This window comes from Astatotilapia calliptera, chromosome 15, assembly GCF_900246225.1.
Source record: "Astatotilapia calliptera chromosome 15, fAstCal1.2, whole genome shotgun sequence".
Taxonomy (NCBI): Eukaryota; Metazoa; Chordata; class Actinopteri; order Cichliformes; family Cichlidae; genus Astatotilapia; species Astatotilapia calliptera.
The window spans coordinates 12314929-12339106 of NC_039316.1; the positions used below are offsets into that span (position 1 = coordinate 12314929).

The 24178-nt window shown below is 39.7% G+C and overlaps 2 protein-coding genes across 3 annotated transcripts; one reads left to right on the forward strand and one right to left on the reverse strand.

The window, feature by feature from the left end:
- Nucleotides 1–2020: 2020 nt before the first annotated feature.
- On the forward strand, nt 2021–5654 carry LOC113006635 (protein FAM133). 2 transcript variants are annotated; one of them, XM_026142709.1, is made up of 7 exons: nt 2021–2083; nt 2458–2533; nt 3175–3333; nt 3453–3511; nt 3602–3691; nt 4572–4661; nt 4755–5654. In XM_026142709.1, the coding sequence occupies exons 1-7, from the start codon at nt 2060–2062 to the stop codon at nt 4803–4805; spliced, it is 549 nt and encodes a 182-aa protein (XP_025998494.1). In that variant the 5' UTR covers nt 2021–2059; the 3' UTR covers nt 4806–5654. The 2 variants fall into 2 exon arrangements, with proteins under 2 accessions (XP_025998494.1, XP_025998495.1); XM_026142710.1 differs by having other exon boundaries at nt 2031–2205.
- rd3 (retinal degeneration 3, GUCY2D regulator) lies at nt 5633–13454 on the reverse strand. The gene is made up of 3 exons (XM_026142708.1): nt 12428–13454; nt 10503–10811; nt 5633–6827 (listed from the first exon to the last, which is right to left on the reverse strand). The coding sequence occupies exons 2-3, from the start codon at nt 10796–10798 to the stop codon at nt 6461–6463; spliced, it is 663 nt and encodes a 220-aa protein (XP_025998493.1). The 5' UTR covers nt 10799–10811; nt 12428–13454; the 3' UTR covers nt 5633–6460.
- Between the last annotated feature and the right edge of the window lie 10724 nt (nt 13455–24178).

Sequence of the window (24178 nt, forward strand, 5' to 3'; positions counted from 1 at the left end):
TAATGATTTTCTTGTTTTTTCTCAAATGATCTATGATGCTCACACTAAAATGCATCATGATTTTGTATTTTTATACAGCTAACATGAGCTCTTATTTGTATGGTATACTATTACTGTCATAATAAACATGTTTTTGTACAGTTTTTGTGGTTATTTTAAAGCATGTTTCAATTATTTCAAGTTCTCAGTTTAACTAAAGAAATGTTATGGGAGGATTTTTTTGTTTTGTTTTGTTTTTTGTCTTGGATTTTTGCCCTCCTCTGTATAAGCAATGAGAGACAGAGCATAATTTTAATTCTACACAATATGACCAAGTTAAATGATTACCAGAATGACATCAGTGCATAATCTGACTCTTCGATGGGTGCATGGCTCAATTATAACTGCAATTTCTCCGTTTCTTATTGATTTCTTTGATGGATCGCCATGAAATTTTGTTCAGACATCCATCACTCATCACTGGACCTGCAATACACACAATATACATGAGCTCTGCAGAGCCCACTACATGAGCTGAATTATTCGTATTAGAGACAACTAAACAAACAAACATCTGAAAATAAATGCATGGAAATTTTTATTAGGGGTCACAGAAGAAGATCATCTTCTTCAATCTCACCTTATCCATAGTACCTTCCTCTGTCACACAAAACCCTCTACGTGTGTCTTTGTTAGCGCCACCACCTCCAAACCAACTATCATAGCAGGTCTCACTTTTTATGAAACTTCCCCTTCACTCCTGCCACTATCCTTCTTTTGCAAATCACTACTAATACTCATCTCCACCTACTCCACAATGTCTGCGTGCTCTTCTTGCTTGGGATGGTTGACCCCAGGTATTTAAATTCATCCACCTTCGCTCTTACTCCTCCTTTCTTCTTCACCTTCCCATTCACGCACGCATTCTATCTCACTTCTTCTGACTTTCATTGCTCTTCTCTACAGAGCATAAGTCCACCTCTCCAGGCTTTCTTCCAACTACTTTGTACTCTCACTATAGATCACAGTGTCGTCTCCTGCCTGACCTCATCTGTCACCCTGTCTATCACCACTGCAAACAAAAAGGGATTCAGAGCCGATTTTTGATGCAATCACACCTCCACCTTGAACCCATATGTTACTCCTACTGCACATCTCACCACTGCGTTGCTGTCCTCATGCAGTGTGGGATGAACACAGCGTTTGTGTGGGACAAAGAGAGACACGTTCACAATGCTGGGATGTTGTGAAATATATAATATAGAATGCAACTTTTTTAACATTCTTACTAAGGAAATATAATAATAATAATAATAATAATAATAATAATAATAATAATAATAATAATAATAATAATAATAATAATAATATGATAAAAGAAGGTCAAGTTTATTCTCATTTATCACTTGTGATAGTTGCTGTATTCGAATATAGCTGCTTTTCTCACTGGTAACAGTCTTGGTAGTTTGGCATACCTGTTTTAAACAAATTATGACTCAGACATATTATGTCAATTCACATTATATTTTCTCCTGTGCAAAATTGAAATACATGTCTAGCAGGAGAAAAAATGACCAAAGATTTTCAATGATATTCATCAAAATCTGCAAAGCTGTAGCTTGCAACCTTCTTTAGTGCACATAGCATTTTCTTGATTTTATTTTATTCATCTAATTAGAATAAAAAGCCTTCTTTTCACATACACTGCGTAAAAAGGCGAATTTTAGATGTATCTCCCACAGGACCTGTTAAAATGTGGAACACTCTCTCAAGATATGGGAGAGGAGGACAAGGAATAAAAATATACTTGTCTGCCATTCCTGTTTTCTAATGAAGCATCACAGTTCCTCTCTTGTTAACCTATCATAAGCTTTCTCTAGACCACTTATTGATTAAATTATATTCAAAACTCCTTCTCTTTATTTAAATATAATAGTATAGTAGTATGTTTTCATCGAGCAAACACAAGCAGTACGAATACTCTGCAATGAATAATATCTCTGTCGCCACTGGGGGGCGCTGTGATAGCTTTCGGTTCTTCTCGCGCCTTTGTTTTGAAAGTAGCTTGTACCGGTGCATCATGGGATACAAAATGTTTCCTAAGGTAGCTAACTAGTGCTAATTTACCGGAGATAACTGGTTATAAACTCACAGTTTACGCCTTCTTAAATTTTTTGTAGATAGAAAATATTAATATAATTTTAACTGCACCCAACTGTCGCTATGGTGAGTACAAAAGCTCAGGTTTAATAGCTTATAGCGGGTTTTTTTTTTAGCTGTAGCTCTGTAAACGTAGCACTGTGCAACGTTTTTGTATATCCATATCTCCGTATTTTTCCATTTATTTGGGGTTTTGTTATTCGTAGCTTTGCCAGCTTATCCAGGAGCTTTAAAGGGTGACCTGTTTCTTGTCACACACAAAACCCGCACATATACACACACGCAACACAAGCAATAATGATTTCTCTGCGTTTGCAGTCGGCAGAAGCGGACTGTAGAGTGTCCACCTCCTCCAGCTCCAGGAAGGATGAAAGGAAAAGATCCAGAAGCACAGGCAAGTTTCCCCCCAGTGCTTACCGGTTGCGCTTTCATTTTATTTATTTTTATTAGAGTTAACAGCCGAAGACACGTGACGTTACGGCTGGACATAGATAAATAAATGAATAGATACTTAATTGATCTCAAGGGAAATTATAGCAGCCGACAGTGTAAAACAGTGTCTCATGTTGGTGACTGGGGATCAAAGAGTGGACTGATTGTTGCTGAGAAGAAGGAAAACTGACTGTTAAATTAGTGTTTACCTATTATGTTTACTAGTAGAATAGTAGATGCAACATATCGCTCCAAATCTATTAAAAATTTGACTGAAAGTCTTCATTTTTTGTGAAGATATAGCAGCAAAAATACATAAAAAAGACTGAGTTCACATTAGCAGAAAAACAATAAAACAGGACACATTTCCTTTATGTTTCACTGCACCTAGAGCTATATAAATGCTTAAAAATAGTAAAAACCAGAGTACAAACTATGTTTGTGTATGTCATATTCAAAATTACACCTTAGTAACCAATTATACTACCTTCCAGACACTGTCAGTCAAGGGAAATGATGAATGGCTGCATTTGTAATTTTGTAAATATGGCTTACGTTAGTTTATTGTGTAATTACATTTTTGTTTTGCCCCTTTTTTTTCAGGAAGAGAAAAAAGGAGGCGGAAACGCAGCCGTAGCAGATCTTCCTCATCATCCTCTTCCAGCTCATCATCATCGTCTTCGTCTGCATCGTCATCTTCATCGTCATCTTCGGGTTCTTCACGGTCATCCAGCCGAAGTCGCAGCAGCTCTAGCAGTAGTGGTAAGTGTGCACTAAATGTCTGAAATGTATCTAAAGAGTCTTTTTTTTCCTGAAGTTTCTCATCACAGTGCTGATATCTGTTTGGATTCAGCTTAGTGTGTTATTTCTGTTCCTGTTAGACTCTCGCAGTAAATCCAGAAAACAGTCCAAGAAAAGGAGAAAGGAGAAACATAAAAAAGTAATTTACTGTTCATTTGTTAGCTTATATTGCCAAAGAATTTTTAAGCCCCAAGAAAACTGAATTATGCTTTTTTTCTTTTCTCTCTAGAAAGGGAAGAAAGAGAAACGGTCTAAACGTAAGAAAGAAAAGAAGTCAAAAGGAGAGGAGGACAGCTCAGGACCTGTGCAGATCTCCAAGGTAGGAAAACATTCAGCAAAAACCTTTACATGTTTCTGTTAGACGAGTGTGTTATATTGGTGCATTATATCATGTAAATATATTCATGCATTTGCAAACATTTCTTTCACAGGAAGAATAGAGTGATTCATTTTTAAGATTACGGACTAGCACTTTAATCATTAGGTGTTCTCACAATGGCCAAAGATGAATTATAGAATAAGTCTATTCATCTTTATTCTTAGAATAAAACATGCAACAATTTCTACTCATCCTCCTCATCTTTGAGGTGGGAATAACAAAGCACACAAGCACCTGTCCAAATGAAGCTCGCCTCACCATAAAGTCCCCTCCAAAATCCTATAGACCATAAAGGACTTCTAATATCAAAGCCATCCATAATAGGTGGTAATATTCTTCATTTTACAACTTTGTTTTTAAAGAGTTCTGACTCCAGCCTGGCTAATATGACAGGCATTTTAAAGTCAGAACACCCAAACGTTTTATTCTTTAATTGTTTTGATCCATATTTCTTCATACTGTTAATGCGGGTGTGCATCTTCGCGTTTTCCGACATTTTTATTCCATCCTTAACTTGGCTTTTATTTTGAAAATTGACCTCATTCTTTATTCTTTTCCTGTACCTGACTTCCTGCCATCCTCATACGCCATGTGCAGCTTCCATGCATAATAAACCCAGTGCTGTGTTAAGCATCACAGAACAAAGAGCTGTTTCTGGGGCATGCTGTGGTGCATTTCTTCAAATTGCAAGTGTTGTCTTGAGTACAGTCTGTGTTTGCATTGATATTGGAATGTGATAGTGCCTGTCTGGCATTTTCCTGGGATTAGTTAGAAGTTGAACTGATAAGATTCTTTAAAATTAAATGTGTTTTTCTTTCAGTATTTGAAGGACAGGAAAAAGGGCAAATACAGCATGATTTCAGGGAAGAAGATAAAGATGAAAGTAAAGAAATCAAAGAAAGACAAACAGGTAAGCAATCAGATGTGCCTTTTTGTAGTTTATAGATTGTTTGTTTGGTTTTTTTTTTTTCACTTGTCTTATGTGTGCTTTGTTTTCTTACAGCGAGACAAAAATCGAGCAGAGCTTCTGGAGTTCTTGAACTCTACCCTGTAATCCCGCTGTGAACACCGGTCCTGTTTGTCAGGCCCAGACACCTCAGCAGATCTCAGGAAAAAATAAAAGCAGAGTTTTCTGAGAAGGAAAAGATGACTGTAAATTGAGTTGCCACAGAGAGGCAGCAGCAACGTTGCCGGAGTGCAGGAGGAGATATTTCTGTGGGCAAAACAAGAAGCAGTCACACCGCAGGCTCATGATGTACGCGGTGTTATTATTAAGCAGTTGGGTAAGGTCATCTGTGGTCCACCAGATGGAAATAAAGTTGCTCACCTGCCTCTGACTTCTCAGATTTGCTCGCAGTTTGTCATCTCTTTCAAAAAAAGAACTCCCTAATTAGGTCGCAACATACCATTTCACAAAATACAGAATTCATTCAGTAATTGGTTCAGAAAAGATATGGGCTTAGATCTATATGTGTCTTCCATGTGTGAAGCTGGCTCCAACATTACCCACAGTGTATCTCAGCCACCGGCAGCCTGGTCGGAGTCTCACGTAGCAACAAAAAGAGGACTGATCAAGTCACACCCTCTGATTTTCTTTTTTAATAAACCTGATTTAAAGATTTGAAAACAGACTTTGCTGTTCTTCTTTCAGCTCTTAGTTACTTTCCCCATTCATAGCAGTCTTTCTACATTTAGAAAGGTTTCGTACGTTCATTTTCTGCTTGTAGCTGATGAGAATTGCGGTTGCAAAAGTGCAAGTCTGATTGTGTGTTGAAATAAGTTTTTAACATGTATATTATGTTAAAAATGCGAATCGACTCTGTATTGTTGAATTATTATAGTAAGTCTTATTCATAACCATTTATTCTCTCATGAACAATGTTTCAAAATCAGTTATTTTTATTGTATTGACATATAAAAACACAGACACTGTCAGTTCCTCTTGTATGGAGATAATGTCAAGATGTTTATGGATGATGGATGAAACCTTTTATGTATTGCTGAATAATGGTGGGTGACAAATGGAGCAGAAACAGCAATTAAAGTGCGTCAAAGCTTTTACTTTGATCTGACAGCCTTTGATGATTAATTCCTCTTCCCCCAACCCCTCCCCTCCAACATCCTCTTGCAAATAAAGAGCACAGGAAGAGAGCTTTCAGTTCACCGACCTTGGATGATGAATTATGTTCCTGGGTCCTTCTGTGCAGTTCAGGAGGGAACGTGTGACTCACCTTCTCATTGGATTAAGTCATTTGTTTTAAGACTGTTTTCCTTCTATACAAAAACTGTATGAACAAAATTTATAGCCCAGCCCTGCCTGTGTAGTCTGACCTAGCACCAAGTTTCTCCTCCCAATAAACAGCAGTTTAAATTAGATTAATTTCCCTATTAGGCTACATTAAAAAGCCCTCAGTGCTTAGATGCCAAATCTCTGCAAAATGAAAGAGGCATCACTTCAAGTAGTGATAATCTCATGAAAATTCTTTCAAGTACGGAAAAATATTTAAAATATGATAAACTAGAAAAAAGACACTTCAGATAAGAGAGTAAAGCAGGGTCAAATGCTGATTGGTACTGTACTGTAAAACCAGGCGGACAGATGGACTCATCCTCTCTCCTGGTGCAAAAGTGGACACTGCTACAAAGCATTAGTCCTACTGAAACGTCATTATCATCATCATCACCATCTCTGTCCCGTGAACTCCCGCATCAAACAATCTTACTGCTGCCGGTTCCTTTGTATCTAAAGTCAGGCATGCTCCACACTCTCTGCATCTTCTCGTCCTTGTCCATCCCTCTCTCCACGTCCTCTGACACGGTTTTGAGGTCGCTTAGACCCGCCCCTTCAGCTGCAGCAGTGGTCAGGCCCACTGTGCTTCCAAACGGGTTGATCTTGATCCGCGATCTAAAGTTCATGAGGGAAACGCTCATGGCACGTTTGTTGTTCCACTGGCGAGCAAGTCGCTCCGCCTCCTGCTCCTCCTTCAGGTGATCCAGAGCCTCCATGAGGACAGAGCGAAACAGACCAGAAACTTCATGCACTTCGGGCTCATTGGCCTGCATGGCCTCCCTGAACCTGTGCAAAGAAATGAAACAGTGATTGTGTGGTTGTCAGTGCGATGGTTTTGTAATTGGCTTTTTTCTTTTGGTTGTTTTGTGCACCCTTTCTACAAAAAGACGCCATTAAAAATGTTTTTCATTTAAAAAATATGAACATTATTAGCAATTAGCTTCTAACTAACTCATACAACAAGTTTGAATCATTTAGAGTCACATTTCCCACCTCTATATACTTGTTAGGTTCAGATGCTTGTAAACAAAAACATCAAATCAGCTAATCGCACGGAAGCAGCTCAGTGCATTTAGGAATGGAGACTTCATAGAGACGACCTGCTGAAGCTCAAACTGAACATCAAAAGGGGCAAAAGAAAGGAGATTTGCTACAAGACAGACTGGTCTAAGTATTTCAGAAACTGCTAATCTGCTGGGATTTTCCCGCACAACTATCTAACAAGCAGATTTATTAGATGAAATCTGAGCATTGTGAGATAACAAATGGTGGAACCTAGGTTTTTTGTCTTGTGTCCTTAATGAGTCCAGTGGAGTGACAGCAGATGCCTTTTAATACAAACGTGCTCACATTATAACACCTGCTTGCTCTTCTAGCTGTGAATCACTTGAGATCCTCAAAGCAGGACTGTCTATATATATGCTTTGCTTTTTTTTTCTTTTCTTTTTTAAGTAAAGTGCACGTGTGAAAGCGACTATGGTCAAATGATCTGATAAAAGGATGCTGGTCAGAACTAACGCTGGAACTGCAGTCAGTTAATGAGCATCATTATCTACTAGCAAATTCTGTGTTTCTTTTGTCGGTACGTTCGATAAATGAAATCTTTCACACGTCCCATGACATGTAATGCTCAGAGCCATCTTAACCTGCCTGTAACAGATGAGGATCCACGTGATGGCAAATGTTCCTCCTCTGCCAACAAGTGCCTGAGGCCCTAACAAACCTTTAAATAGAAAACCTGGGAACCAGTTGCTCAGTAAGTACTTCAAACTGACTCATAATTGGCCTTTTGATCAACTCATGCTAGCTCAGATTTAGCATCTCTGATGTTGCTTTTATGATTCCAAAAATAGAATTTTAGAAATACAGTAAAATATTCCTATTAAGGATACAATTTAGTTTGGCAAGAAATTTTAAAAGAAACGGAAATCCATCCTTAGGGCTTCATATGTCATGATCCTGGGCTGACTTCTCAACCCTAGTAATCTCACTCAATTATAATAAATACTAGTTAAATGTATTATCTAAGGTAAGATGTTCAAAAACGTGTTATTAATGTGTTTGGCTGGCACAAAACTTTTCTTTTCGGTTGTAAAACAGATTAAAAATTAACCAACTTTACCAATAGAGTCAATCAGTTTCATTTTATGTATGAAATTGAGTAAGTTTAATATAAATTTAAAGATGACACTTTTAACAATTCCACAGAAATCAGACTCACCAGACAGAATATCTAACCTAAAACTGCTTGTTTAAAAAAAAAAAAAAACAACACTTATTTTGGGGCGGGGGGATCTCCCAGTTGCCCTGTGGCAGCTGGAACAGGCCCCAGTCTCCCTTCTAACTTGAACTGGACAAAAATGGATGAATAAATGCAATTTTACTTTGTTAAATACACTTTATAGTAAGACAGCTGAGTACTTTGCCAACATGAGGCAAACTGAGATTGTAAAAACATGGTAATCTTGGTCCCTGCTGTGTTGGTGACTTCCACTTACCATTTAGCACCTCACCTCTTACTCACATTAACGCTGTTAAACTCTAACAAGGCACCTGGAGCCTCTGCAGCTTTCTACGAACAGACGCTAAGATGAGTTCAGGAAGTCTCTGTCGGAGATTAAATGGCTTTGAATGCACCAGAGCATTAAAGTCACGCGTCAAATAATAATAATAATAATGGATACTTTATTGATCCCCATGGGGAAATTACTTGTTTTTCTCTGCATTTGACCCATTCACTCAGTGAAGCAGTGGGCAGCCCACTAAGCAGGCGCCCGGGGAGCAGTGTGTAGGGACGGTACCTTGCTCAGGGGTACCTCAGGGTAGCCGTTAAGTGGATTCGAACCGCCGACCTTCCGATCATGGGGCGACCACTTTACCTACTGAGCTATCCCTGCCCATGACGGAGAAGCTGGCCATCTTATCAGTTTGCCTCACAAAACCTTCCCCTGGTCTGTGCCAAAGAAGACGCTTAAGTGTGTCTCGTAAAAGTGTTAACACAAACAGAATTAGGGAGGGGTTATAGTTGGTTACAGACACAGACCAGTAGCCATTCCTGTTATAAGTTTTTGAAGACCACCAGAGTGCCTCGTGCCTAGTTGATGCAATGTAGTCTCAAACTGTCACAAAAGATTTTGTTGTCTTAAAAGGAATCAACACAGTCAGCGACAATACTCAGGTCAGTGTGGATTTTAAATGATACTCAGTTGGTACTAAAGGGTCTAAACTGTGCCAAAAAATAAGCCTCATGCATTACACCACCAGGAGTTTAAACACTGATACAAGGAAAGATGAAACTATGCTTTCTGACCCTACTATCTGAATAATGTACCAGAAATCAGGACAGGAGTGGCACTCAATGTGGTCTTCTGCTGCTGTAGCCCACCTGCTTCAAGGTTTAGCGTGATGAATAACAAGGTGTATTCAGCATGGTTGCATAACCATCAGCTTGAAGTCCAATCATTCTCCTCTGAACTGCCGTTCACTGGATATTTTGTCTATCCAGTTTAAATATCTCCACTCTGATGCTCAATTTGAACTTCAGCAGGTTGTCTTGAACATGTCTACCTTTCTAAATGCATGAAGTGTCCAGTGGGTGTGTCTATAAATACCTGAGCGGGAAAAATTAAAAAAAAGGCCAGATCCAACTTAGCCTCTAGTACTTAGGAAGCATGCTAACACAGCAGTCCCCAACCCCCCGGGCCATGTGAGTCGTTTGGTACCGGCAGAGAGTTGAGGCTCGGGTGTGAAATTTATGTTTTTTAGGGTTTTATCGGTTTTTATCGTTGCTGTTCCCCCACTGTCTGTTATGAATAAATCTTCTTTTTTTGGTACCGGTTCTGGTTTTATTTTGTTATTTATCCGCAGCACCTTACAGGCCAGTCCGTGAAAATATTGTCGGACATAAACTGGTCCGTGGTGCAAAAAAGGTTGAAGACCGCTGTGCTAACACACAAAACCAAAATAGCAGTAAACTTTGTACCACATTGGCTTGTTAGCATTGCCATGTTGGTTATGGGTATTGTTACAAAAAATAAATACAATTATATATTTAAATACATTCTTACAACATTGGTGATCTTATCTTTCAACTCGAAGCACAAATCTTTTTCTAATAAATAAAGCTAAGGTTAGCATGCTTGCTAGCTAAATAGCTTTATTTATTCATTGCACTGTGTGAATGTATGTGATTGTGCTGTCATTATTATCCAGTGTTAAATAATGTGTCAATAAATTTAATCTCTGAGTTCTTTTTTTCTTCTTCTTCTTCTTAGAGAATAGAAGCTAACTTGTAGCTATCCTCATTCATTTCATAAGTAGTCATGAGATAGTAGCTCTGAAGTCAAACTGTCTTCACATTTAACAAAATTAAAGTAGATTTTTGTCGACAAGGAAACAATATGGTATGCTGCTAAACTGCTATAGTGATTTTCATCTCACGCCTACTCACTATCACCTTACTTGAGTATGACCAGCCCACAACAGGATGGGGGCACCTTGGCACAGAGGTCCTCCAGGCCAAGCCTCTCGCCTGTACTGATGTTGTAGGTGGACCGGGGCGTGCTGGCTAGCCAGCTGTAGTCGACCCCAGTCTTTGTGCGTCGGTACTCGTTCTCCCTCTCTCGCTGCTGCTTCTCAGACTCCTTCAGCTGCCAGCTGAACTCGAGCATCAGGGTGTCGGTGACCACGTCGGCCGGGTCCCGGCGGGGAGTCCGGTAATACGGCTCGTTCCAGCTGAACCAGGAGGCCATGGCCATCCTTCACTGTTCACTGATGAGGGGAAATGACAACCAGACTTCAAGTTTATTTCTGAAAGGCTGTGTCTGTGAGAACAGAGCATTCATTCAAACAGGGAACAAAGTCAAAATCAGCCTAATCCCAGATTAGCTGAACTGAGCCCACATCAGCTGACGACTCAGCTGACGCTCTTTTATGCATCCAATTGGCAATACAGGTTGCGCTATTTAATCTGCATTAACCTGCCAGTTCCTGGACATCTGCAAGCCACTTTGCAACCCACCTCTGTTGCCTGCTCTGCTCTGTGAACATTTTCGCTTCTGCTGTCCCAGAGCCACACTGCCAAACTTGAATTATAGCAGATGGAAATAACATTCTTATTCTCAATCGAGTGATAAATAAATAAATAAATAATGTGTTTAGAAAGAGACACGCTTGAAATGTTTAATTAGAATCTGTGGATGTTTGAAAATGGTACCAATAAAACATAACAGACAGCACAGAGTTGACCTGCAACGAGTTTTAATGAACATTCATTTTGTAAAACAAAGCATCCTCTGAAGTGTGTTCGATATCTGCATATTTTTCAAAAAGACAACATCCACCATGCTGCGTCGGCTCTTTGTTCTGCAGGTGTCATATCCGCTCCAAAGGATCTCTATTCAAGCCCATCAATAGTGGGCCTTTTGTTAGCTTGTATTAAAAAGCACAGCTGTGCAGGCCACTGATTCATGTGTCGTGAGTCATTATTCAGGATTTTAAAGCATTGATTTTACATGATGGGACTTTGGCACCTTTTTTTTCTAAATGAAAAACACTGTTTCCGATTCACAGCTTTAAAGCTTACAAATCTAAGTCCCATTTTTAGTGGTTTTTCTAGTATAGCTGTTGTTTTCAGCATGACCAGCCCCTTTAATGCTTGACCACAGTGTTTTTATGGTAGGTTAATCTATTTACATGCTGGAGGTATCTTCTGGGCCACATCAGTTGTACATGCGCCTCCAGGTGCTGTGGCTACAATAAAACATGCGCTGAGAAAAGGTTTCACAACAGAGCGATGGAGTGAGATTACAGCCATACCTCGACCCCAAGTGTCCAGCACTTTAACCCCTAAAAATGGAGCAAGTAAAATAGTCACTGCATCAGTATGTTTTACATCAGGAAGGATAAAGGCTGCATTTTTCAATCTATCAAGTAATCTGAACACAAAACAATCTGATAGCATCTTCTTTTTAATCAGAAGTCCAAAATATTAAACTTGCTAGGAAGTAAAGTCAGAAAAAATAAAAATAAAAATAGGTGAGTCTTTTAAAGAGAAATGACATAAACTAAAACCACAAAATAACCAAGCATTGAAAGACCTGTAATCTCAGGTTGTTTTTGTAATATTTGTTAATAAATGACCTAAAAGATCACTGGATTTCCAGCCATTGTCAATTAATTTCTCTGTCAATAGCAACCATTTAAACTGACCACTCCTTTCAGCCCTGAATTGGAGACTGGTCTGCTGCTCTCTTTCAGGACTCCAAATCTGAGTGATTTCTTATTTATAAGTGGCGTGAATACCAGAAAAAAAATACATGCTTTCTTGAAGTCAGTTTTTTCAGCCTTTATTTTGAACCAGCTTGTTGCTTCAAAGAATGCCTTACCTCTTCCTTGTTTCTGAAGTTTTCTTTGGTCTCCACAAGATATAAAATCACCGTAGAGCCGGACAGTAAAAGTCCTCAGAAAGCAGAAGAGCTGGGTGGATGTCGAAGAGACTGGCTGAATGAAACGCAGAGAGAAGAGAGGAGAAATGGTTTTTCTCTCGCCTCCTCTTCCATCCTCTCTCAGCATTATCGCCACCTCTCGCTCTCCCCTCCTCCTCCCAGGAGCCTCTCTGGCCTGCCTTTACTTGTTGCAGGAGGTTGGGGGCACCATCTCCAATGGGAGCCGTTGGATCATGGCCCCTGATGAAGTGCTTATGTAGCTCTTTACGATCCGCCGTTGCCATAGAGACACTTGTAAGCCTATTTGTCCACAATAAGCTCCATCAGCTGAAAAGGGAGCCTGAGAGCGATGAAGAGGCAGATAAACAGGACAGAGTGGGTTGAGCAGCGAGAAGGAAAGAGGAAGACAAATCAAAGAATGTTGTTCGGAGGACAGTGTTAGTGGCGTGGGAGCTCGGCGGTGCACGGACAACACATGCGGGAGGTCATCCTGTGTAAATGAACAAATTAACTTCCCACAGATAATGGGAGTCACTGGGTTACAGTGGATGGTCCTGAATTTTTGGAGGGGAGGAAATGTGCTAATTACAGGAGGAAATGTTTGTCAGTGTGTGTGATGCACAGGATAGAGTCCAGACTTAATGTGCAGTTGTTGTGTAGGAGGAAATCAAGGTTTGTTGGCTTATTCTGTGTGTAGGTGTGAGTAGCAGCAGCAGCAGCAGCAGCAACAGCAACAGCAGCTAACCTCTGACAGTTTCCTTCTGTGCATTCTCACTCCAACCTTAAAATCCTCATCACCCTTCCATTACAGCACAACACCATCCTCCTCTTTAGCGATACACCGCTAAATAAAATGCTGGATGAACCGCGACCTCTGTTTAGTCACTGCAGAAGAATCCATTACTGAGAATGCTCACTAAGTAAAACAAGAGAAACATTTATATTCACTGCTGCATCTTCTAATGATAACATGGTGACACCAATATAAAAAGAAATAAAATAAAAGCTCTAAATGTGTCACAATATTTATGGTTCATAAAAATATTGCAGCAAACAATTCAAGCAGGTCTGAAAAGTACTCTTTTTTCACAGTGACATGACAGTAAGTTGGCGTAAACAATACTCACTGTGAATACATGCATTACTACATCTATTATTTCTTGCTATTACAACAGAAACAGGGGATTGAATTTAGAAAGTGTTGTGTCCTAAGTGCCTGGCTAAATGTAAAAAAAAAATTGTAATCATGTTGAGGAACTATTGAGGAAGTCAAAAATCAAAAAATCAAAAGATTATGTAGTTAACATTTCCCATTTACTTACCTGTCATTGTATACACTTTATCTATCTCATATCCAGAATCATCAGTTAGCCCAGCATGGATGTCTTTGAACTATGGGAGGACACGAGAGCATCTGGAGGAAACATGCAGGCACAAGGATAACGTACAGGCTGCACACAGAAAGGGCCCTCGAGTTGGTAGTGCTAACCACTATACAGCTGCTGTAGTGATGCCAGCCATGAAAACTCAAAATGTATTCATAAGAATCCTGTGGGCAACACTTGGCAATGGTGGGGAGGAAGAACTCCCTTTGAACAGGCTTCAGGCAGAACACAGATTATAGAGAGACTGTTAACAATAAATCACAGCTTAAGCTAATATCGTATCAAGGGATAGCATTTCCCATCATGCCATGAGGCTTAAAGATAAAGATGAGATGGTTTAGCAAGCTGCACCCAAAGACCATATGGGTGCATTACACAGTCCCAGGGGCCTGCTAATGAGCAAGATCCAAATAAAATCCTAGAATTTTACACACAGTCAGTCAGTATAATTATATGGCAAACAATATGGCATAGAAAACGGTATTATTTGTAAGATAAAGGCATTATAAATACTCCAAAAGGAATCAAAAGCACAACCCAGTTACTCCAGTTAGCAGAAGTGAAGCAAAGCAGAGAGCTAGTAGCTACAGCCACTTGTATCGGCATCCACCAGTCATCCAATAATAAGACTTAGTACAATTTCACCAGGAGATTTCAGAAACTGTTTTTGTTTTTTGTAGAAAACTGAGCATTTTAACATGAGCTGAGCTCAGAAAGAAGGCTCAAAACTCACGAAACTGTTCTTTCTTATATGCATGCCACAATGTGCCCCAAAAGTATGTAACAATCTATATAATGACACAGTGTTAAATTAAGAAAGTAAATCTGTCATGTGAATAAGTATGCAGTCACTGCGTTAAGAGTATGAATATAAAACACAAAGAGCTTTTTCAGTCGCCCAGGCAGCTGAAGACATTTATCCTCCGTGCAGATAGAGTGAAAGTGTGTAGGGGGAGGGTGCATTGTCTGGATTGGAACTCAGCCACAGTCTCCTCAGCCCTGCCTGATCGGGTGTGGTGCATCTCTAACCAGGTCAGCTCCACTCACCTGTTTCCTGGAAGAGAGATAAAGACAGTGCGAACAAGGAGAACAAGAGTTCACATAATTCAAGTCTGTCTGCAGTCAGCACACACATCATATGAAAGAAGTATGACATGCTGCAGCACTTCCTTGTGTTTCTGTAGCGTTTTTACGAAGGCGCTGTAAAATGAAGAGGAAGTATTTTTCTGTAAATAAGTTACAAAGTGATTTTTTTAAACAGGACAGATTATTACACCAAGCAAAACTATGGTTAAAGTGCATAGACTCTACACTTTTAGAAAGTATACGGCTCCTTTACTGGAATGATGAACAATAATTGTCGGTAACACTTTATAATACAGCCTGTCACTTAATTCTCCTGTAATTAAATTGAATATCAGGGTATTATATTTGAAATTACAATGCAATTATATTTATCTGCAAATACTTAAAGGTAGGTGCACTAGAAATAGGGGTAATAGATCAGATTATTACAGGAAACAAAAACTATTAATCCATCCATCCATTCGCTTCCACTTATCCTTTTCAGGGTCGCAGGGGGCGCTGGAGCCTATCCCAGCTGTCATAGGGCGAAAGGCGGGGTACACCCTGGACAGGTCGCCAGTCTGTCGCAGGGTTAACACATAGACACAGACAGCCATTCGCACTCACATTCACAACTATGAGCAATTAAGAGTTTCCAATTACCTAAAAGTGTTTTTAATGTAGCTCTTAAGTCAAGTGGGCACTCTGACCATTTTCTTTTTGTACATGGTCTAATCTGTTTAATAATAGTAAACTACAACCTAAAGATCCTGTGTCACCTACAGCTCATGATTAAGTGATATTGATCAGTCAAAGTCTCTATACTGCCTAATTTCCCTTGAGTTTTTATTAAAACATGAATCTAAGGTGGGTTTTCAATCAAAAGCTGCACATGCACTGAGTTTTCGGGCACTTCTTTACAAATAGAAGATGTAATATAACACAGGATGAAGGCACTGAATACTTCCAAACATCCAACACAATTGTGTCATGGTTTCAGTCTGTCTGGCTGGATTGAGGCCTCCACTATCCAAAGGTAGTCTCTCTGCCACAGTTTGAAGGTGACAGATGGGCAGGTAAGCTCTCACTGTAATCCAACCAGATGACAGTTTTAATCCTCTAAAGTGATTCCCTCCATCCGCCCCATGTTAAACTCAGAGTGAGCGGCGGCAGGGCTCGGACAGTGCGTCACCGGCACGGAGTTCATTTGGACGGTTTGGCAGATTTGATGTGTGATCTGACGCATCTCACTTCTGGGTAGCAAACTGGTTAGACTCACACTGTCTGCATTTGCACCTAGTCGCAAACAATTACCAGGCGGGTGAAAATTGCTTCAGTGGGACAGCGTGGTGTTTTTCTGGGAAAATAGGCTCTTGAATGGGTTTCCGTGACTGCCCGAGCATGTTTTGCACTAAATGATCAGAAAGATTCCATCAAAACCAGTCAGGATGTGCATTTAAAAAGAAACCATTCCACATTTTGCACAATTCATTCATCATGCTTATTTTAGCATGAAGACTGGTACTGTGCTGGTAGCTATGGGGTCCTAATGAGAGCTTTGCAGGCTTATTTTAATGTGTTGTTTTATCTAAACTGTGAAGCACTTTGTAACTGAGTGTTTTTTTAAAGTGCTACACAAATTATATTGTTGTTGTTTTAAATATATGCCCTAAATATGTGGGCTACTCTTGTTTACTGTGCTGCTACTGGTCACAATAATATAAGGAAGCTCTTTGGTAAAGTGAAACAGTGAAAAAACAGTGAAAAACATCAAATGCAGAGGGTTGTTTGTTAGTCTTTATTTTAGCTGTCATAGGGCCAGAAGTAGGTTATACCCTTGACAGGTTGCCAGTCCATTTCAGGGCCAAGAAACACAACCATTCACACTCATAGTCTATTTGGAATCAACAGCTAACTTAACCGACATGCTTTTGAACTGTGGGAGGAAGTCCAGTTTGAACCCGCACAGACATGGGGAAAATATGTAAACTTCACTCAGATTCAAATCCGGGGCCTAACGATGCTAACCCCTTCATCCATCCTAAAAAACAGACAAACCAAAAAGCCTTTTCTTGGTGTTTCCCGTTTTTACACAGATCATTTTTCAGGCCTAAACTGTTCCTTGTAAATTTCCTGTTCATGCTCTGTTATGTTATTATTTCAACAGGTGGCAATTCACTGCAAACAGCTCGGCATCAAGCATCAAAAATCTTTTTGCCATTCTAGTAAATTTGCTTTGATTACTAAGAGTGAACAAGGTGGTTTCATTCTACAGCTGACCGTGATAAATAAACCTCTTAAGCTCCGTGAGGTGAACAGGACACGGCAAATGTAGACAGTGAGTCAGAGTGACTCAAGCAGGGGATTGATTGCAGGAAGCCTGGAAAACAATACTGAGAAGGACATCATGCTCCAGTGAGGCAGCTGGTCGCACTCTGGTCATTTTCATGTATATACTGGGATTTGCATAAATCCACTCAAGTTCTCACTCAGTTTTATCCATGTTAAAATCTGCATTTAAATACTTTGTAATGCTTTGAACTTCCTTTGTGCTAAAGTGGCCTGCATCTAAAGTGATTTTATACTGAAGCATTTTAGCAGTCTACTTATAATCACAATGAAACCAGATGATTAAGTTCCTCTTAGAGCCTCATGCTTTTGCAATACCCAAACCCACCACAAGGGGGAAGAAGCTGACCACGTTAGCTGCCGAGAGGCTTCATATACACCCCGCATAAGCTCGTTTATTTCTTTATCTTTGCAAGAACGTCGGGTTTGCTTGTAAAATAGTCACCACAGGTTTTGGGTGGAGAAAAACGGGAGCAGATGGAGCAAGCTGTTTTGTTTTGAGAACTCATGCTTGACATTCTTGAGATGAAAAGCCTGAAAAGTTGGACCAAACAAACAACAGGCAGCCTCACCTGCTGAACAAACATTATTCCACATGCATGAAAGCATTCCTGAACTATCAACACAAATGAAAGGGGCGAGGAGGACTTGTTATCTGTTAACGGAGGGACGTGTGCAGAAATGTCACACTAACCTTCAGAGCTCGTTGCGCATTAAAGTGAAGTGTCATGGTCAGACACGGTGCTGAACGTGAGCTTTGTTTCATTGTCAGCCTCTTTTCCACACGCGTCGGGCTTTGTGCGCTCCACACTGAAGTAAACTGAGTAAGAGTCACATGATGAGCCGAGCACAAAACACTGGCACTGACGTCAGAGGTCCGTTCCTCTGACACTGACTTTTTGTCCTTTTTTTTTTCAGATATTTTCTCTGTTCCGTGATAAATATCCAGCTTGTGATTTCCCAAAACGGTTTGATCTCGCCACAGTCTTGTATTATCTCCCAAGTGACAATCTAAACTCTGGTCTCATAATCTGACCTTGAGCCCTGACTTTTATTTACTGGTGTGAAAATGCCCCCAAACTCTAACTTCAGCAAAGGTTTAGTGGATAACCTTTAGTTGTTGCTTAAGTCTACAGAGGGTCTTAAGCTTTCTGAAGCGCGAGTCTTCACAATCTATTGTGTTAAAGACTAGAGCATAGAAAGATAACTGCAATACATGCTTACAATACACATATAATCTAGAAATATGCCAGGCCTGAGGCCTTAACTCATTTAGCTTCTAACTGCATTTTAGTCTACTTGGTAACAGATGACCGGAGTCAATAACCAGCCCTCAGACACCTTGAAGGCTTGAAGTTATTACCTTGTTTGGAAGGTGTTATAGAAATGAGAAGTTCTATGTCTGTTTATAGCCATCTAAGGTGTACCATTTACTGTAACTAACGTCTTTAACCTATTTTTGCCTTGGAGGGGCGGATACCTCACTGCTTTTAAAGTGTTCACAACATGTATTTTTGTCAGAAGACATATGCTGATGTTTTCTCCTGTGTGTTAATAAACTCATCGTTTGATTGCACTTTTCTGGGGCCTCCGTGGTTTGTTTCACTGCTCGGCATTGATTGATTTCGCGACACTCACTTAAAGTAAACAAGGCATCTCATTAAAGAAGACATCATCAGGATGGCAGCATCTGTTGTTCCCTTTTTTGATATTTTGAGGCATATTTTTGTTGCAAATTTTAAAAGCAGGTTCTTCACTGTGAAAAGATTTTTAAATGAATGGAGGACTTGGTAAGGGTTTCTGTAAACCAAAGGCAAGAAAAGTAATGAAGAACTGCGATGCAGAAAAATCCACTTATCAGAGGGCCTTGGTCCTGCTATCATGGCATTTCATTGTTTCTTTTATTCAATCCACCTTCTTCATTGTATGACGCAAACTTTTGATTATTTTGTAACCCTACAGCCCTGGAAGAAAGGACATGTTATCAGACTTCTGCCTGGAAGTGAAATTGGCCTGACAGCAATGTCCCAAACTGCCCTCTGCTGTGACAATGGGGAAGGAAATGCAGGGCAGATCACATGAGAGCGGAGACTTAGGGAAAAAAAACCTCCAAAATGCTGACATCCCCATTTTCATTGGCCTTTGTCCAGCGGCCCATTTTACTAGAAAAGCCTCTGTGGGGTGTGTGGATTGTGGAGTGTGTACTAAGGTCAGTGAATCTGTGCTGCGACGTGAATGCTCTCATAGATCATCGCAGTCAGAGGAGGTGGAAAAGAAGCCATAAAGAAACTTTAAAATCAAGCAAAAATAATAATAATTAAACCGTTTACAGGTACAAGATACATCACACAAGTATTTAATGAAATATTTTTTTATTCATATTCCAGTGCAAAATTACACGTTTAGGGGATTACTTGAACTGATGGTATAACACCAGTCCTTTGCATTTATGGTAACCTTCATGAAACATTTCTTAACTTTAACTGTACAGCTCTTTAACACCATTGTGCAAAAGTCTTCTGCCTAAAAAACGGTTTTAAAAAAGGCATCTAACTTAAGGGATGAACCACTGTGGTGTCTATACATGATTGATTGCTTAGCAAAAGAACGAATATTAAATATCGTTATGCACTTTGTTACTAAGCATCTCTGTGTCGCATCATTTGTTACCATTTCTTAGAATCTATGAAAAGTGTCAAGTTTTACAGGCATAAAACTATATTTTTGTACAACAAGGTGATTCTCAGTGAGCTTTTGGACAGATATTTGGGATCTCCACATTATGTGCAGTGTCTCAAAATAAATAAATTAAAAAAATAAGAAACCTGGACAAGGAAAAAAATGGGAATCAGTCATGGATCGGCCTCCTCAGAGCAGAGTCAGATCATCTTGACAAAAATGGAACAAAAGGCAGCTGACATCCAAAGAAGAGAATTATTCCTGAAGACTGCTGAAAAAAAGATAAGACTGATTGTGTTGAAGGAGGTAATATCAAATTTTGACTTTCATTTCAAGCTCTTTCTGTTTTGTACCTTAATTACTTGAATTTTGGGTGCATGTTTGCGTGTTTCAATAAATCGTTCCCATTTTCTTAGCAAAATATAAATAATTGAGGGATGGCTCATGATTTTGCACAGTACTGTATATAAAAGATGGAAATACCTACAATGAAATCACCTGTAGGTTTGTGAAACTTGGCTTTGAAACCTTAATTTTAGTACTACGGCCACCGCCATGCTGTTTTGTTTTGTCTTTTGTTTTGTTCATGTGTCTGTGACATTACTGTCACAGACACATGAACCTGCTAACTAGTGCCAAGTAAGAAAAAATAAAATTTCACTTACTTAAACTTGAGGACTGATGTTTTAGGTGGTCTGTTAGGACAAGTAACCACACAGGAAGCAACGCTTGTCAGGTAACTTTATTAAAAATACTACAAAGGTACAAACACAGCTTCTTGCCAGACCCACTGATACCTGTAAGTGCTAAACTACTTAAACCTGTATTGACTGACAAGACAGTACAAAGTTTAACATGGTAAAACATACACTAGACACCTATACATCACACATCACTTTTCCATCCAAATTCAATCAAAATAATCATGTTTCTTTCCTCATTTTTCTTTTCCTCATCATCTCTTTAGAGAAACATCTGGCTCCATTATCCTTTTTTTGCGCACCAGGGACTTGTAGACTGTCAAACTGCTGTTTGAATCTGTGACGTTAAAAAAAAAAAAAAGCTGTGCGTGAAAAGCACTAAAGTGGGCTGAAAAACAAAGTGTCAAAACATTTGGTGACAGCTGAGGGGAACCGCAGAGGTGTGGGTGTGCTGAAAGCGACACCTTTAACCATCTACATCTAGCTCTCAAAACAGCTCTGTCAACAACATGTCCGAAAAAAACACGAGCAAGACTAGTGATGAATTACTTTACAAAAACATGTTATGTAAAACAAATCCCAGCGTTCCCTGTTCACCGGTCTGCACTGAGATCGGCCTGCCAGCTTACAGTCGGCTAGTCAGCTTGGCATGGCCACCCTGAGGCGTGATTTGCTGGCTGTCACGGCCATATTGCAATGGCAGATGGGTAGAAATGTAATGAAACGAAAGAATAAAATCCTCCATGAAAACTGGAGTTCACCTTCTGTGCAGAATGATCTCTCTTAAGCCTGGGTGTTGGCAAATTACTGGCTAATTGATTTAGTCTATATTCAAAGTCTAGGGGAAAGCATTTGTTTTCAGAAAAGCAATAGTGCACAATAAATGTATCTACATTTGATTGACAATAACATCCATAAATTAAATTATTATTATATAGCTTTTACCCTTTGTCACTTTCCTCTGTTGTGGTTTATTTACTTTCACAACTGAGCGAACATTGTTGCACAAAATGTGGAAAATGAGAGGGAACATTTCTGTTACTATAACTACTACAATTCACTATAACTCTGATCAACGAATAATACCAGCTAATTCCAGCTTAGCACTGAAAAACACAAAGAACTTGTACCTGGTGCTTTGAATAAATACTGTTTCTAGTCTGAAAGTACTGATGGTTATTTTCTAAGCAGTCAAAGATACACTGCAGGTTTGTTGGAAATAATGTCTTTAGCATCAATGTTCAGTGAACTGACTTTGGTGTCTTTATTGTGCAGTCAAAAAGAAACCAGCTCCCTCAGGCTGGATGGAGAGCGCTGGTGAACTTCAGTTTTTAGGCCTCCTCGGGGATCTGTTGGGATCAGATTCAGACTCTGACTAGACTACTCCCAGATTTCCTGATAGAAAAACTTGTTCTAAACCTTCAGCCCAACCAAAGGTCCTCGGCACCTTTTGGCTAACTCCCCATTGGCTGTCAGGTACCTTTAGAAGTCAGACTGGTGGAGTATGTCACGTCCAATCAGTCACAGCAGACGGCTGCCCCTCCATCTGATAGAGGGTTCTTCCTGTTAAAATGGGAGATTTTCCTTCCCCCTGTCACCAAGTGCTTGCTTAAAGGAGGTCGGCTGATTGGTGGGATTTTTTTTCTAATATTGTAGGCTCTTTATCTCACAATATAAAGCACCTTGAGGTGACTGTTCTGATGTTACTCATAGAGACCACTGGGTCTGACCCCAGCCACACTGAGCTAGACTGTGGTTGGTTCTAATCTTCTTCTGTGTAACCAAATCCAATAAATTTGGTTATTACTGATTAAATTATTGAATAATTTAACAATAATTGGTTATCATTAGCTCACAGCTTACCCAGCATACATGAAAATACCAACAAAGAGAACATCCCTTCAATACAAATTCGAGGGTAAAAGGGTGTACTCTGTTGTCATTGGTAGATCAGCTTTTAATTTATCCTTACCATAAAAGTGTTCAAGTCCAGATCTGCAGTAACTTCTCCAAATGGAGGACACTGCAGTCGTTTTCCCTCCAGAATGCCTTTCATCATAAATAATTTAAAAGACTTAATGTCCTTCAAGAATAAATGAGATGTACAAGACTATAATATGCCGGAGCGCTGGTACATGGAGAGGTTTTTATCCATGTACCAGGTCTCATCTTTGATTGTTTTTCTGTGTTGCTGTCGAATATTGAGCAAAGTCAATTTTAAACTGGGTTTGAAATATAGCAAAATGTGGAATTCACTGAATCTGTGTGTGTGTGTGTGTGTGTGTGTGTGTGTGTGTGTGTGTGTGTGTGTGTGTGTGTGTAGGAGGGGAGCATATTAAAGCCTCTTCAGTCAGGGATAGTCCTTCCGTCGTGAGCTTGCTGGTTCTCACACACGGTGATGATAGCTTGCGCGTGTGTCAGTCGGGGGAGGAGGGAGGTACGCGGTGTCCAACAGCAGATCATACCTGTGTGTTTGTTTCCAAAGATAATGTTTGTGAATCATCACAAATCTGTGAGCTGGAGGCGGAGAACGTCAGAAGAAAAGGAAGCGCGGCTAAGATTGCGTAACAGCAAAAGTCTGTTTGCAGCTTCATCGTGACGTGCGACAAAATGCAGAGGAGTAAATGTTCTAGCCTGATTTAATTATCACCAAACAGTTACATGATTCAAAACAACTTTATTGATCAGTGACAGGCAAGCTGGGGAAACTAGCTGGTCATTGCTTCTGCAGTCATAGCTTGGGGCCTCCCCACTGAATAGGTCAGGTTTCTCTGACGTGACTGATTAACTCACATAAAAAGGAAGTGCCGGAGTGGAGGGGGGGTTACAAAGCAGCTTGCAGAGTCAAGCTGAAGCAATTTAAACAGCACAGCCCATATGAGATTTGCCAACAACACATGTAGAAGAGTGCTGAGCAGTCAGCTGATGTGGGCGGACACTGAGATCAGCTGATCTTGACTAGATTGCTGGCTGAGAATGACTTTCCATGTTCAGTTTATATGCCGTTTATAAATGGAAATAGCCTATTAATAACATTTTATTGTCTTTTATGTCACTGACTTTATGATATATTCAATACAATATAAAGGAGTTGACTTTCAATCAAATTAAATTAGTTTAGGTTAAAAAAAAATCCATGTAACCGTATTAAAGTTTGGATTTTGCTGTTGTTAATAGTGTGTATAGTCTATTAATTCTTTTTACAAAATCAAACTGGGACACGATTACATTTAATCTATCCATTCTTGCTCAGTTTTTGAGATTTTCTGGTCCTTGGGAACTTCACACTTAAAGCCTAGCTGAATAAAGCTGCATAATAGGTGACGGTTCATGAGGCTGACAACAGTTTAGTAAAAAGAGATGGTAATAAAACTAACACAAATATAGAAACAGAGAACCACCTTTATTAAAACACGACTGTAACTTCAATCAGGTCAACTTAGTGCAGTAGTAGGATAACAGGATTTTGCATTAAAATGATGGGATTATGATTTTAACTCAAATAAAAGTAG